Genomic DNA, 14,262 nt, shown 5'->3' with positions numbered 1-14,262 from the left:
AGATACGCGGAATAAGAATTGGAGTGAAAGAATATAAGTTGAAAGCATATGCCGATGATCTTATGTTGTCACTGGAAGATCCAAAAAATAGTGTCGGTAAAGTGTTAGATCTGCTAGAAGAATTTGGAAAGCTATCCGGCTTTAAACTAAATAGAACAAAAACTAAAATAATGACTAAAAATATGATGGAAGAGGTTAAAAACCATCTTGAATTACAGACTGGGATCAAAGTAACTAAAAAAGTAAAATACCTCGGAATTTGGCTTACGATGAAGAATATAAACTTAATGGAAGACAACTACACAAACACATGGAAAGAAATAAGGAAGGACCTGGATACCTGGAACAGAATAAAACTCTCTTGGTCGGGAAGAATGGCAGCAATTAAGATGAGTTTATTGCCAAAATTGCTGTTCTTATTTCATAATATACCGATAATCAGGGGAACCTCAGTATTTAAAGATTGGCAGAAGGTACTCTCTAAATTCATTTGGCAAGGAAAAAGGCCAAGAATTAGATTCAAATTACTCACAGATCAAAGAGATAGGGGAGGATTTGCGGTTCCAAATTTGAAGTTATATTATGAAGCCTCGTGTCTTTGTTGGGTTAAAGATTGGATTGTCATTAAAAACACAGATCTGTTAGATTTAGAAGGCTTCAATATAAGATTTGGTTGGCACGCTTATTTGTGACATAATAAGGTAAAGGCCCACAAAGGATTTTCTAATCATATTATTAGAGGGCCACTGTTGGAACTATGGGAGACGGGGGGAAATTATTGAAAAAAAATACCCCTTGGTGGTTATCACCAATTGACATTTTAACAATAAAAATAAATAAATATTGAAGGAGAAAGATGGACTTATGAAGATTTGTTAGTAAAAACAGAAAATGGATGGAAGATTAGGCCATATGAAGAGATAAAGAACAAACTGACAGGTTGGATCCAATTTCATCAAATCAATGCCATGTGGACTGAAGATAAAAAGAATGGGATGAACGGGGGGGGGGGGGAAATCTAGATTCCAGATAGAAATATTAGAAAATAAATCAAAACTCCTATCAAAAATGTACAGACAGTTGCTTGAATGGGACACCAAAGATGAAGAGATAAAAGATGTAATGTATATATAGAATTGGCAAAAATGACACAGAAAATAAGAAACCAAAAAGGTACAAAGTTTAATAATGAATGGAATAAATTTATGACATACATTGAAACAGATGTAAAAAATCTAAAAATCACAGTAAGCTCAATATAACGCTTGCGACGTAAAGAGTTTTAAGAAAATGAAACTGCAGATAAAAAATCTTTTGTAACACATTCCGAAACCGAGATGAAGGGAAGTCAATTATTGTTGTGTGAGTTAGTTATTTGTTACTGTAAGTTTAATTTGTTGGTGTTTTATGTTATGTAATGTTTTTCTTTCTTTGTTTGTTTCTTTTTTTTGGTGTTTTGTTTGTCTTTGTTGTTTTAATGTTTGATGTTGTATAATGAATTGAAACTAATAAAAATAAAAATTAGGGGGGGGGGAATCTAACAGAAAAAACAGGGGGCACAAAAGAAACCAGCCAAACTAAAAGGGGGACTACCTAAGGAGATGCCAATATAGCAGAGATCCTGGTGGAATTAGGAAAAGATTTACAAAATAACACCAAAAAGATGGGCAAATTGACAACAGAAATCAAAACACTATCCAGGAAAACTAATGGTCTGGAAAAACCAGACCAAGCTTTGGAGGAGACAGTTAAGAGAAAGAAAGAAGAGAACTGAGAGATAAAAAGGGATCAAGATAGAATGAAAACAGAGCTAGCTACAGTAAGAAAAATTCAGGAGGATATAATCAATAATATTGCACTTCTGGAATTAAAACAAAGCGACACAACACTACGTTTGAGAGGAATTCCAGAGCATCAGAATAAACAAATCGGGCTTAAAAGGAACCATGGAAAGAGAGGATAGGAAGTCAAGGAATGCTTTCTGATTCTTTTTTAATTATTTAAATTCTGGGGAAGGAAATATTTTTCTTGTGTCGTTTTTAGCTCGTTTTTTCCTACTCCACAGGGTAGGACACAAACCAATGGCTTCAAGTTTTGTTTTTTTTAAAAAAAGACTGACTAAACATGCGGAAGAACTTTTTGACAGCAAGAGCTGTTAGAGGATAGGACTCCCCTAGGAGTGCTGGAATTTCCATCCTTTGAGGTTTTCAAGTGAAGTTGGATGGTCATCTGTCATGGATGCTTCACTTGCTATGCCTGCATCACATGGGGTGGAATAGGTTGCACCAAGGTTCACTTCCAGCTCCACAATTCTACAATTCCATGATTCTCTCCTGTATGAATTCCTTGATGGGAAGTGAGATTACAGCTCTTACTAAAGCTCTTTCCACATTCAAAGCATTTATATTGTTTCTCCCCTTTATGAATACTTTGATGGGTATTAAGATGAGATCTCTGGATGAAACTCTTTCCACATTCCACGCACTGATAGGGTTTCTCTCCTTTATGAATTCTTTGATGTGAAGTGAGATTACAGCTCTTACTAAAGCTCTTTCCACATTCCACACACTGATAGGGTTTCTCCCCTGTATGAATTCTTTGATGGGAAGTGAGGCTGTGGCTATGACCGAAACACTTTCCACATTCCATGCACTGATAGGGTTTCTCCCCTGTATGAATTCTTTGATGTTTAGTGAGTTCGGAGCTTATACCGAAGCTCTTTCCACATTCCACGCACTGATAGGGTTTCTCCCCTGTATGAATTCTTTGATGTTTAGTGAGATCGAAGCTGCTACTGAAGCTCTTTCCACATTCCACGCACTGATAGGGTTTCTCCCCTGTATGAATTCTTTGATGGGAAGTAAGATTACAGCTCTGACTGAAGCTCTTTCCACATTCCACACACTGATAGGGTTTCTCCCCTGTATGAATTCTGTGATGGGAAGTGAGATGGGAGCTCTGACTGAAGCTCTTTCCACATTCCGCACACTGATAGGGTTTCTCCCCTGTATGAATTCTTTGATGGGATGTGAGATTACAGCTCATGCTGAAGCTCTTTCCACATTCCACACACTGATAGGGTTTCTCCCCTGTGTGAATTCTTTGATGGGAAGTGAGATTGTGGCTGTTACTGAATATCTTTCCACATTCAATGCACTGATAGGGTTTCTTTCCAATGAGATTTTGTTGATGGGAACTGGAATGGGAGCTCTGACTGCAGCTCCTTCCACATTCCAAATTTTTACGTGACTTCTCCACTCTGCAGATTGTGTTGTGGTCACCTTTGTTCTTGATTTCCAATTCGTCACAATCTGCAATGGAGAGAAAAAGGGATTAGAGCCTCAGGAACAAATGGAGCCCCCAGTTATGGAATAATGCTCATTAAATTTGTTGTAGAGAAGGCAGTGTTCATTAGCTTTGTTATTTGTAATAAACCAATTAGGAAGAACTTCCTGACAGTAAGAGCTGTTCGACAGTGGAATTTGCTGCCAAGGAGTGTGGTGGAGTCTCCTTCTTTGGAGGTCTTTAAGCAGAGGCTTGACAACCATATGTCAGGAGTGCTCTGATGGGGTTTCCTGCTTGGCAGGGGGTTGGACTCGATGACCCTTGTGGTCTCTTCCAACTCTATGATTCTATGATTCTATGATTCAATGTATTTATTATTGGATTCTAATCGTTGGTTGAATGTTGCTTTGTTTGAAGTAAGTTACTCATTTAAAAAATTTTGTACTTTTTCCATTGGATTAGATTGTTGTTATTATTACTGTTTCATGTTTATAGAGTAGCACCTCGGGTTACGTAACCCTCTGGTTACGTAAATATCAGCTTATGAAAGCGGCAAATCCATGTGCAGTGATCCTCGGGTTGCGAAAACCTCGGGATCTGGCCGGACCTCCGGAACAGATCCCATTCGCATCCAAAGGTACAACTGTATATGTTTTGGAAGCTTCCCAGATTGGCTGGGGCAACCCAACCAGATGGTCAGGGAAAAAGCCAGATGGTCAGGGAAAAAGCTGTAATTTACTATTTCTTGTGGCGGTGTTTGGTTCCCAGGTGTTGTAGGGGGCGCTGTGAAAATATATGAGGTTTGTCACATAGAGGTATTTTTCGAATTTCCTGGCAGATAGGACGATCCCACAGGGAGCCTTACCAAGAGAGGCCACGATCCCACGATTCTCCTCCATGACGTCCTTATGCAGAGCTCTCTGGTAAGGATCCAGCAACGCCCACTCCTCGTCCGTGAAACAAACAGCGACATCTTCAAAGCACACTGGACCCTAAAAGAAAAAGGGAAATGTCCTCCTCTGAGACAGCAGAAATATGATCTGCTACACAATGCTCTGTTGTTTCCTTCCTGTTAATTGTTGTGTTATTTCAATAGGATTGCTTTGCTGCACATTTTAATTATGGGCACCTATTTTAACGCTTTAGTTGAATTCTTTTATTCTTCATTTTAACTGTGGGTATTCGTCTTTTTGCAAATAGGTGGTACTCCAGCTTATGTTTACGTTATTCTGCCTACGCAAGCATTCCAGTTTCCCCGATGGAAGGATCCACTTTCTCCTCTCCTTGTGAGTTGTTCTGGGGAGGTTCCCTCCCAATGCCCTAGAGCCAAATTCAAGGGGTTCATGGGGGCATGGAGAGGGGGAGGAGTGGGGGGCAGGCCCCATTTTGCAGCAGATGGGGCTGGCTAGGTGAATCCTGGCCACTATTTGTACTCATCTGTCCGCTGCTTAGAAGCCTATTTTAGCATTCACTGATGAATATAGAAATACAAGAAGCCTAGTTTGGATGGCCATCTGTCTTGGATTATCTAGCTGAGATTCCTGCAATGCAGGGGGTTGGACTTGATGACCCTTTGGGTCCCTTTCAACTCTAGGATTACATGAAAGCAGCAACTACAGATGAATCCTACTGGCAACATTCAGAAGGCTGGCGTCACAGAGTTATATGGGCAGGAAATCCCACAGTTCACAGCTGGAGTTTACTCTTTATTAGCAAGAGCACGATGTTCACAGACTTGGCTGAGTTTTGGGCCTCATGAGAACAACAGCTCATTCCCTGAGCCTCTTCCTGCACAAAAGCAGTTGCTGAGAGTGAAAACCCCCGGCTCCCCACAGCTTTCCAAGTCCCCTCCTCTCTGGGGTTTCTGGCAAGCGATCCAACAATGCGCCAGTGTGCAGCCTGCCTTTGCTCCTCCATTGTCAGACGTCTCCTGGCTCTAAGAGACAAGCAGGGAGGGTGGCTTCTGGCAGAAGGAGAGGGAGCCCCCAGTGGCTCCTCCTTCTCCTGACTCACCTCTGCCTCTCAACTCCCTCCTCCCACTCGCCTCCTTCATCTTCTGCCTCTGATTGTGGACTGCATTCTGCCACAGAGTCTCCCAGCTCACTAAGCCCTGTTACCCCTTCAGCTTCTGACACCTCCTCTTCCCAGGCTTCTCCCTCTTCTTCCTCTGACCATTCATCCTTGTTCCACCTCCACTCCTTGGGTTCTGAGATGTCTTCCCTTCCTGGTTCCCCAGCTGCTTCCTCCCACCATTCCTCTGTGCCCAACCAGTCCATGACATTGCTCCATCCCTCGGCCTCTGTCCCCACAGGATTGTTGAATTTTTTCTTTAAATGTAAAGGTTCGTCATTGTTTCACCCTATGTGTATATCTTTAAGGGGCCAGAGCAAAATAACGAGATCCAGCTTTACAGCTGGGAAACATAGCAGGTGCTGCTGAGTTGTATTGATTAAGCTGTGTCAGGAATTGGGTGTAGTATATAAGGAGCAGCACCTAGCTCTGCCATTACCCTGGGGGATGGGTTGGTGGTTGGGTCTGGTTTGTTTGTTAATGTATTTAGTGTAAAAGGAGTTTTTGTTTTTGTAATTAAAATCTTGTTTAAGTTATTTTTGAGTCCCTTTTTAATGCATGGTCTCCCCAGCAAGCTCTCTGCAGCGCTACCATACTGCAAAAAGCCAACAAGGATAGCTTCCCCATACCTGATCTGGTTCCACAGCCACTGCATCCCTTCTGCCCCCATGAAAAGATGGATCAGGAGGTCTTGCTAGCATCATTCTTTCACCTGCAAAAGAAAAAAAGGTAAGCAGAATGCTAGGAGTGCCTGCTTCTCTCACAGGGGAAACAGGACATCTCTAACTACAGATGGGCTTTGAGAAAGCCTTACCTGCTCAATGCAGTTCAAGATTTAGGCCCATTTCATGTTAGGTGTGCAGTAATACGTTTCCCCTCCTCTGAACCCTTGTTCCCAACCCCCACCCCTCAAAGAAAAAAACAACCAAGATGAAAAGAACCTTCAGAATGAATGAGACCAGATGGAGAAAAGCCACCTTCCTCCTTACCCAGTGGCCTCTCTCTGGTGTCCAACAAAGGCCTCTCTGCCTCACAGGAATCCAGGTCCATTTCTGCAAAATGATCCCTTTTCTGAAAGAACAACAAGGATTCAAAACAGTAAATGAAAGGTGAGAAATATTGGAAAGAGAACGACACAGACAGAATCTTTAAGGGTGTTAGATCTCATTCCCAGAAAAAGGATGGGCCACCAGCAGACCATTTTGGGATGTTCTCCGGCCTGTTTGGAGCCCGTTGGGAGTATCCAGAGGAAAGTCTCTCTCACCTGCTTTCTGTCCTCTGCCTGACTCAGGAGAAAACCTTCTGCCAGGGCCACCGCCTGCGAACTGGTCTCTGCTCCACAGTCCCTCACCCAGCTCTCCATCTCTGGTGGAAGAACAGCCAGGAACTGCTCCAAGATCACCAGGTCCAGCATCTCAGCTTTCGTGTGCCTTTCTGGCTTCAGCCACTGGTGGCAAAGGTGGTAGAGTTGGCTGCAAACCTCTCGAGGTCCTTTGGCCTCCTGGCAGCAGAACTGCCTCAATTGCTGGCTCTGCACCTCTGAGCGGAGGGTGTCCTCCTCAGCCAGGATCTTCTGCACAGAGTTTTCCCAGAATCCCCCACTGCTCCCAGTTTGGATGACATGGCCTCTTCCTGCTCTAGGGCCAGCTGAGTCTTGCTCATCCATTTGTGCTCTCAGGAATCCTCTGAGAGATCGGAAGGAACCTTTTGGTCTTCTGCCAAGTTCTGTCTGTCTGAATGAGAAGCTCTAGCAAATCCTACAAAGCAAATACATTGTTCTGTTACAAAAGCTGTACAATATCAGGAGAAGAAAAAGGTTCCCTGAGCAAGCATGGATGGGTCTTGCTGGGAACCAGGGTAGGATTGCACCACAGCCCAGACTCTGAGCTATCTTTCTAAAAAGGAGGAGGAGGAGGAGGAGGAGGAGGAGGAGATGATGTAGGCCTCTAGAAGGGAGATTGTGGAAATGTGGAGGCAAGCGAAGAGATTAATGCGAGGGGACTCAGCCTGGTTGCTCCTTCCTTCCAGTCAATGCGTGAAGTCAGAACTGATTGACAAGGGAGTCATTGGTGCCTCGTGAAAAATGACTACGTGTGTTGAATCTGAATCTCCTTTCTTGCAGCTTGAAGCCATTGGTTGGAATCCTGCGCCCAGGTGACATGGCTCTCCTATCTCCTCTCTGTCTCCTCTCTTTTCCATGTAAACATACCCAGCTCCTCATGAAGCTTGGCTTGATCTGCTTGGCTGGCCTCCTCTGCCAATAAGGGGGCGGTAGAAGCAGAAAGAAAGAAGGGAAACGAAGGAAGAGGTTTGGGAGCAACCATTCATACATGTTTCCTCTGTTGTGCAATGACGCTGACCCGTGTCACACACGACAGAAGTCCTACTGATAGCCTTATTTAAAGAAGCTAGACTTCTATCTGCTAGATTTCCCAGGGGGCTCTGAATATTTTTTCTTCTGTAAGGGGGGTGGTTACCTCCCCCCTCCCCCAAGAAAAAGATCTAAAGGAAGGAGACAGTTCCTGCGACCTCGCCCCTCCCTGGCAGGACCCCCTGCTCCCAGGGGCTTCCCCCCCCCATGAGCCCTGGGACCCCAACCTTCTCCCCACGGCACCCTCGGAGGGGGGGGAGAGAGGAGACTCACCAGATCCCCTTGTAAGAGAACAATGCAGCCTTTGCAATAGCAGAAATCAACCCTTCGCCCGCTTGCAGGAAGGGGAGGGAGGATTTTTTCCTCTGGAGGACCTGGCCCCCCCTTTACTTCCTGTCCTCTCTAGGAATGCAGCTCAGTTCCCTTTAACCCTTGCAAAGCCGAGTCCACCCTGCTCAGTCCTCCCTGCCTTTTCTCTCCTGCGTTGCAGAATCCCAGAGATGCTCATTTTGAGGGGACGCTCTTGGTTGGTCTGTGATCTGCTCCCTCCCTTGGCCAGAAACTGGAGGAAGAGGTTGCAGGGAAAAGGGGTTTGCAGGAAGCAAGGAACCTCATCCTAGAATGGGAGGGAGCCCTAAGGGTCATCTATTCCAACCCCTTGCAAGGCAGGAATCCAACCTCTGCTTAAAAACCTCCAAGGAAGGAGAGTCCGCCACCTCCCAAGGGATTCTGCTGCTCTTCCCGTCAGAATGTTCTTCCTGCTGTTTAGGCAGCAGAAACTGCTTTCTGGTCCTCTGGGTCCCTTATTCTGGGTGCTCCCCTCTAGGGCAGGAGAAAACAAGCTGGCTCCCTCTTCCATGGGTCAGCCCTCCAGATATTGAGAGGTGTCTCTCAGGTCTCCATCCAGCCAGGTCTCAGCTGAGGGAGGAACAGGAAGACACGCTGTTCCTGCCTCTCCTGGGACTACAAATTGCTGAGCTGCAAAATGCAGGAAAGTGCAGATTTTGAAGGCTTTGGGCATGTTTTGTGAACGGACAAATCTGAGGAGGAAACAATGACACCAGCCAGGAATACCAGAGCAAAACAGCAACCAGTTGGCTTGGTCTTTATTGAAGACTGTCGTGACAGGACTCCCACCTGACACCAGGTGGAACAAGATGGATGCCCAGAACACGAGAACCCCCAAACATTTATCAGCTGCTAATCCCCATGTTACACGACCCCAACTACATCACTCATACATCACGGTTACATCATGAAAGGGGAGGTCTGGTGGCAGTAATCTGAGCATCCTGGACCCTGCCCCATGTTTCCCCTTGCCCTCCACCAAACACTCATTGAGATTGCTGCAGGCAGGGGTGGGACCTGTTGGCCCTGAATATCTGGATTGGCTAAGCAGATGAAATGGACAGAAGCATCTCAGCCAGTGGGAAAGGCAGCCATATTGACTATGGCAGGCATAGGCAAACTCAGCCCTCCAGATGTTTTGCGACTACAATTCCCATCATTCCTGACCACTGGGCCTGTTAGCTAGGCATCATGGGAGTTTTGGGGGGTCTTTGCTCTCGCGTGATTTACGTGACTCATTCAGGAGCGTGGCCCCAAAAGTCGCACTTCCCAATTTCCCTCTGCAACATGTTGGAGGATAGGCAGAGTTTGGGAGGACCACTCTCTTCATATTCTATGGCTGTGGGTGACAGGAGAAAGAGTGGACGATGTCAGAATCTTCGGAGGGCCAGCAGAGGAGCCTCCCTTGGATGAATCACCACAGGCCCATAGTAAAAGCAGGTGAGGAGTGAGTCTCCCCTCAAGTTTTAGAAGGAGTGCTGCATTACTAGGCTGTCTCACAGGATGCTTTTTATTATGTCTTTAGCATTGTTGTTCTGTATTGCGCTTTTGATGTTGTACACCGCCCTGGGATATCCTGATAAAGGGTGGTATATAAATTGAATAAAAGCTACTACTTCCCCAGAACTATAAGTTCCTTGTTTGATTGTATTTTTATGTTATAAAGGGCTCTGAGCTCCGCCTTCTGGAGTGCCGAGTCTTTTTGAGAGAACTGCTGTGGAGCTGAGATGAAGGAGGAGAGACCATTTCCTCTCCACCCAGCAGAGGTGTGGAACTCGAGGAAGACACAACCTGAAAGACAGTGCACTATTTTATTATTATTTTTTATAACTCCTGCTTATGTTATATGATGTTCTGATGTATTGTAATTATCATAAAATGTATACATTGCTTGATTGTAAAAACACACACACACACTTTCAAAATGTTATTTTAAAATATTTTTATTAGTAATTTCAACATAACATTTTATAAAAATACATATCATCCTTAACCCCCCCTTATTTTTCCCCTCTCCAAAAATCCTGACCCCCCTCCCCTCCCCCCCAGACTTCCTTCAGCTCCTCTCTCTGGTTTATCAACATATGTTATTTTCTGCATGTTACAAAACTGTACAGATCAATAAAAAGTTTGTAAATGTTTATTCAAAACACGCCAAGGAGTCCAGTTCATTTTGTTGCTTCTATAAGTACTTTGTAATGGGTTCCCATTCATCTTTAAAATCACAGTTATCCTTGTCACGTAGTTTGTGTGCCAATTTTGGCAATTCTGTGATTTCCATCAATTTCTCTTGCCATAGTTCTTTAGTCGGGATTTCCTCAATCTTCCATCCTTGTGCCGTTAAAACTCTTGCCGTCGTTGTCGCATACATAAAGATATTTTTCAGTTTCCTTGGCAGGTCTTTTCATACAATCCCTAACAAGAATGCTTGGCAGGGGGTTGGACTCGATGACCCTTGTGGTCTCTTCCAACTCTATGATTCTATGATTCTATGATTCTAGGTTTTTAAACAAATGTTAATTGAACATTTTCTTCAACTCATTATATATCATTTCCCAAAACTATTTGATTTCATTACAATCCTACCACATATGGTAAAAAGTCCCGTCTCTTTCTTTACACTTCCAAAACATATTTGAGCTAGTTTTGTTCATTCTTCCTAACTGCACTGGTGTCATATAGCATCTATACATCATCTTCATATAATTTTCTTTCAGCAAGGAACACTCTGCAAATTTTAAATCAGTTTTCCATAACCCTTCCCAATCTTCCACAATAATATTATGACCTATATCTTGTGCCCATTTAATCATAACTGATTTCACCTCTTCGTCTTTCGTCTCCCATTCTAACAAAACACCGTATGTGCCTTTCAGCAGTTGGAATCCAAGTCTCTCCTGTATTTGTCAAAGGACTCTCTGAAATTCTGATGTTAGCCTGTATCTGCTTTTCATGTATGTAAAGGAAATGCCCTCTGGGAATTCCCATTTATATCTAATGTCTTCTCTCCTGAGTGCTATTGTTAAATATCTATATTTGGTTCTTCTAAGTCTCAATTTCAGTGGAATCTCTCTAAAGATATCTACTTTCTGTCCGGCAACCACATGATTTTTTTCAAAAACTGTTCTGAAGGATTGCGTCCTTCACTCTTTTTCTTACTAGTGTTAATAAAACATCTCCTGGGTGCCTCCGTTCTCAATTTTCAGGCGATCTACTTCTGAAACAGCTCCCAACCAATCTTTGCTTTCTCCCAGCCATTCTGAAATTGTCTGTGTGACCTATGTCTCCAAATTTGGCTCTGAATCAGATTCTGGAAGGCCTCTGTCAGGTAGACGTTAACTTATTACTTCAGCTAAATGTCACAGGATTAAACAAGGTACTACAATGGTACCTTGCGTTACAAACGCTTCAGGTTACATACGCTTCAGGCTACAGACTCCGCTACCCCAGAAATGGTACCTCGAGTTAAGAACTTTGCTTCAGGATGAGAACAGAAATCGTGCTCCGGCAGCCCCCTTCGCTAAAGTGGTGCTTCAGGTTAAGAACAGTTTCAGGTTAAGAACAGACCTCCAGAACAAATTAAGTACTTAACCCGAGGTACCACTGTACAGGTACAGCTTCTGGTAAACTCCCTCCTCTCAAAATCAGTTGTTACATAGAATCATAGAGTTGGAAGGGACCAAAAGGGCCATCGAGTCCAACCCCCTGCCAAGCAGGAAACACCATCAGAGCACTCCTGACATACGGTTGTCAAGCCTCTGCTTAAAGACCTCCAAAGAAGGAGACTCCACCACACTCCTTGGCAGCAAATTCCACTGTCGAACAGCTCTTACTGTCAGGAAGTTCTTCCTAATGTTTAGGTGGAATCTTCTTGTAGTTTGGATCCATACTACAATTACACTTCAGGAATCCAGAATAAATGCTAAAAGGCTTAACTCTGTTCCTGCTGCTTCTCTCTCATTCCCTCACTTAGTTATGACAGGACAGCCCAGCTTCCTTCATGGCTTCATACTTTGGTCCGTGAGCAAGGGGCCACTTTTGCTCGGTTCCCCTCTCTCTTAGCAGTCCCACTCCCGAGGTATTTTCCTTTGTATGCCAGACCCAGGGGATCATCTGAGTCCTTTTTACTGACTGAGAAATCTCCTATTCCTAGAAAATCTCTCCCCTCCTGAATAGAAGGAGACCCCAGAAGAAGAGTCTTCCCACAGCTTCTCCTTCCAGATTAAGTCCTGTCTGAACACTCTCTCCAGACCCTCAACATGGTCTTCCTATCTCAGCTATGACTGTTAATAGAGGATGAGCTGCCTATACCCCGCCCATCTGGCTCGGCTTCCCCAGCCACTCTGGGCAGCTTCAAAAAAATATATTAAAATACTAACACATCAAACATTAAAAGCTTCCCTAAACAGGGCTGCCTTCAAATGTTTTCTAAAAGTCTGGTAGTTGTTGTTCTCTTTGACATCTGGTGGGAGGGCGTTCCACAGGGAGGGCGCCACTACCGAGAAGGCCCTCTGGCTGGTTCCCTGTAACTTAGCTTTTCGCAGAGAGGTGACCTCCAGAAGGCCCTCGGTGCTGGACCTCAGTGTCTGGGTAGAACTTCAAAGGTATCCCATTATAGAGTACATTACTGTAGTCGAAGTGGGAGATAAGCAGAGCATGCACCACTCTGGTGAGGCAGTCCGCAGGCAGATAGGGTCTCAGCCTGCATACCAGATGGAGCTGGTAAAAAGCTGCCCTGGACACAGATTTGACCTGTGCATCCATGGACAGCTGTGAGTCCAAAATGACTCCCAGGCTGAACACAGCCAAGGGGGAAGGAGCGGAACCACTGTATGACAGTGCCCCCAGCTTCCAGTACTGCAAGACGGTCCAGAACGATGTTATGTTCGATGGTAGGAAACGCCGCTGAGAGATCCAGCAGAACTAGGAAAGAGCTTTCACCTTTGTCCCTAGCCTGCCAGAGATCATCAACCAGTGCCAACAAGGCAGTTTCAAGTCCCATGGTGAGGCCTGAATCCCGTCTGGAAGGGATCCAAATGGTCCGCTTCTTCCAGGCGTGCCTGGAGTTGTTCAGCCACCACTCGCTCAATCACCTTGCCCAAGAATGGAAGATTTGAGACTGGGCGATAGTTGGCCATCGTGGCCGCATCTAAAGAAGGGTCCGGGAAGGCTTCCACACGGAGGGAAGCATTCACCACCCCACGAAGCCCATCGCCCAGCACTTCCCAGCTAGCTTTTATAAGCCAGGATGGACAAGGATCAAGGAGACAAGTGGTTGGTTTCACTCGTCCAAGCAGCCTGTCCACATCCTCGGGGATAACAGATTGGAATTGATCCCACACAACTTGACTAGACAAGACTCTAGCACTATCCCGCCCTGCTCCCACGGTGGAGTCTACGTCTTCTCGAATCTGAGCGACTTTGTGTGCAAAAAACTTGGCAAAATCATTGCAGGAGATCATGTAGCCTGTACTGGGCTACTGGGCCCTAATGGAGCAGGTGGTTCTCCTAAATTGCGAACCACCTGAAAGGGTCTCCTGCTGCTGTTTTCTGCAGATGTAATAGAGGCGGTGAAGAAAGTCTTCTTTGTCGTCACTGTCACCACTTGGTAGGCTTGACATTGAGCTCTAACCCGTGTCTGATCAGCTTTAGAATGGGTTATCCGCCACCGGTGCTCTAGCCGTCTCAGCGATTGTTTCATTGCTCTCTGATCCGTGGAAAACCACGGGGCTGTCCAGGCCCCATGCAATCGGAGAGGGCGCTTCGGAGCCAAACAGTCAATAGCACTGGTTAACTCCACATTTCAGCGGGCCACCAGGAATCAGCTGACAGGCCATCAATATGGGATGAAACATCCCCTACCACTCTCTGGAAACCATTCAGATCCATTAAGGGGCGGACCATCTGAATCGGTCCCACCTCCCTGAAGAGGGGAAGGTTCGCGGAGAAGTCCAGTTGCACCAGGCAGTGATCTGACCATGGCACTTCTTTAGTTTCGCTTTTACTTAGTGTCAGATCACCAACATCCATAGAGGTGAACACCAGGTCTAAGGCATGTCCGCGGCTATGAGTTGGGCCAAACACATTCAGGGAAAGCCCCATGGAGGCCATGCTTTCCACGAAGTCCCAAGTGGCCCCTTGTAAGGTCATGTCGGCGTGGATGTTAAAATCCCCTAGGACAACCAAGC

At 45.1% G+C, this 14,262-nt stretch overlaps 1 protein-coding gene and 1 long non-coding RNA gene across 4 annotated transcripts in view; one reads left to right on the top strand and one right to left on the bottom strand.

The window, feature by feature from the left end:
- LOC310675853 overlaps positions 1-13,925 on the top strand; it is a 53,777-nt gene extending 39,852 nt beyond the window's left edge. Inside the window, exon 3 of the long non-coding RNA XR_014510245.1 lies at positions 13,727-13,925. This is a non-coding gene — a long non-coding RNA (uncharacterized lncRNA). The remainder of the gene's footprint in view (positions 1-13,726) is intronic.
- Positions 1-14,262, bottom strand: part of LOC310675595 (uncharacterized protein) — a 34,806-nt gene that overhangs the window by 12,520 nt on the left and 8,024 nt on the right. The window contains exons 3-6 of one of the 3 annotated variants that reach the window (XM_083436510.1): positions 6,620-7,112; positions 6,345-6,426; positions 5,985-6,067; positions 4,151-4,277 (exon numbers count right to left, since the gene is read on the bottom strand). In XM_083436510.1, coding sequence (XP_083292636.1) covers positions 4,151-4,277; positions 5,985-6,067; positions 6,345-6,426; positions 6,620-7,021 — 694 coding nt within the window. In that variant the 5' untranslated portion in view covers positions 7,022-7,112. The remainder of the gene's footprint in view (positions 1-4,150; positions 4,278-5,984; positions 6,068-6,344; positions 6,427-6,619; positions 7,113-14,262) is intronic. The other 2 variants (XM_083436509.1, XM_083436507.1) reach the window with 2 other exon arrangements.

The sequence above is a fragment of the Podarcis tiliguerta genome (assembly GCF_965153285.1).
Source record: "Podarcis tiliguerta genome assembly, chromosome: 4".
Lineage (NCBI taxonomy): Eukaryota > Metazoa > Chordata > Lepidosauria > Squamata > Lacertidae > Podarcis > Podarcis tiliguerta.
Note: the sequence above shows the minus strand (reverse complement) of the source record. Positions and strands in the feature narration are given on the sequence as shown.